The 1578-nt window shown below is 53.8% G+C and overlaps 1 protein-coding gene across 1 annotated transcript in view; it reads right to left on the bottom strand.

Moving 5' to 3' along the window:
- Positions 1 to 851, bottom strand: part of LOC103200733 (solute carrier family 22 member 1) — a 51234-nt gene extending 50383 nt beyond the window's left edge. The window contains 1 exon segment of the mRNA XM_007945286.1: positions 447 to 851. Within this exon segment, the coding sequence (XP_007943477.1) occupies positions 447 to 851 (405 nt within the window).
- Positions 852 to 1578: the final 727 nt, after the last annotated feature.

Genomic DNA, 1578 nt, shown 5'->3' on the forward strand with positions numbered 1-1578 from the left:
GTTTGTGCCACCAGGGACCTCTATATCACCAATCACCACAGCCGCTACCATTTAGACAGCACATGTTCACCACACTTGAGCAGAGGGAGGGAACACCGTCCACGCTAATGGTGGGAATCAGGGTCCAGAGTGAATTTGGGGGGCTCTTGGAGGAGCTAGTGGGGAAGGGAGAAGGGACCCTGGTCTCCTTGTGGACTCCTGTTGGGTTGGGTTGTTTACCCAACTCAGCCTGGCTTATGTTGTCTCTGACCCTCGCTTTTCTCCTCCAGTACCCAGAGCTGAATGGGACACTGAACAAGAGAAGCACAGAGGCTGACACATGGCAAGTGTCCCATGAGTGCAACTCCCACCCCTTTCCTGACATGAAACCAAACCCTGTAGGATCTGTCTGCTGTTCCCTGCCCCCAAGTCCACAAGTTGCCCAAAGTGACAGCTCATGTTCTCACCTCAGTCACGATGGAGGAGCCCAGTGTGTCATACACCCAGCCATGCTTGCAGGGGCCCAGCGTTAGGTGGCTCCGGTTGGTAGCCAGTTCAGCCAGCGGGTCCACACAGCTGAGGGTGCTCTGGTTCCAGTCCACCTCATACCTGAGGCACTGCTGGGTAAAGGCATCACCCAGGGCCCCGGGCACCGTGTAGTTCAGCTCCTCGTCCCGGCTCCAGCCACATCGCTGGCTGAGCTCGGCCACCCCGGGGCTCCGACAGCGGTGGTCTGGGGTGAAGCCCAGGAAGACGATGCCCACGTAGATGGGGGCAAAGGAAGCAGAGAGCAGGCACAGGGTCAGGAAGGCTTGCTTCTGGAAGCAGCCAAACTCCCCAACCTTCTCGAGAACTTCATCCACAGTGGGCATGGTAGAGTCAGCTGCATCACTCTGGCCAGCCCCACTGTGGGTTCAATGATTTATTGGGATTTTTTTGAAATAGGGTGGTTTGAAATCAAGTTGTTGTCCAAGCATGGTACTTCTGGAAGGCGACCAACTAGAAGTAATCTTTTACCCGTGGTGCCGGGTAAGCATGGAAGCAGGAGGGTGACCGTTGATTTGTTTGTTTAACTGGGAAGAAGGTTGAGCAGGGTCAAGCCCTCAGAGAATCAGAGCTCATGAGAGGGAGCATGAGAGCACTCTAGAAATCTCCTCTGTCTCTTTAAGGACCCCCTGAAGACGTTCTGTTGTGGGAAACTTCCTTCCTAACACAGATGAACACAGGAGGGCAAACCAACTGTTTGGCACGGCTAGGTGGTCATTCTTGCTAGTTGCCACCAAGTTGGCTCTGACCATGCTGACCCTGTGCACACTGAACAAAATGTCGCCCTGGTCATGCACCATCTTCATGTTCGTTGGTCTGCTCAAGTTCATCGTTGTGGTCACTGTGTACTCTGAGTCTCTTCTTCCAGGACGGTATCAGACAATGTGCCATTGCGATCCACAGCATTTTCAATGGCTAATTTAGGAGCTCTGGTAGCATAGTGGCTAAAGCACTTGCCTGCTAACCAGAAGGCTGGAGGTTCAAACCCACCAGCCACTCCTCGGAAGGAAGGTTGGGCAATCCTACTTCCATAGTGATACTGCCTCGAAAACC

This window comes from Orycteropus afer, unplaced genomic scaffold (genome assembly GCF_000298275.1).
Source record: "Orycteropus afer afer isolate SDZICR_OR568_19922 unplaced genomic scaffold, OryAfe1.0 scaffold00135, whole genome shotgun sequence".
In the NCBI taxonomy this organism is placed as follows: domain Eukaryota; kingdom Metazoa; phylum Chordata; class Mammalia; order Tubulidentata; family Orycteropodidae; genus Orycteropus; species Orycteropus afer.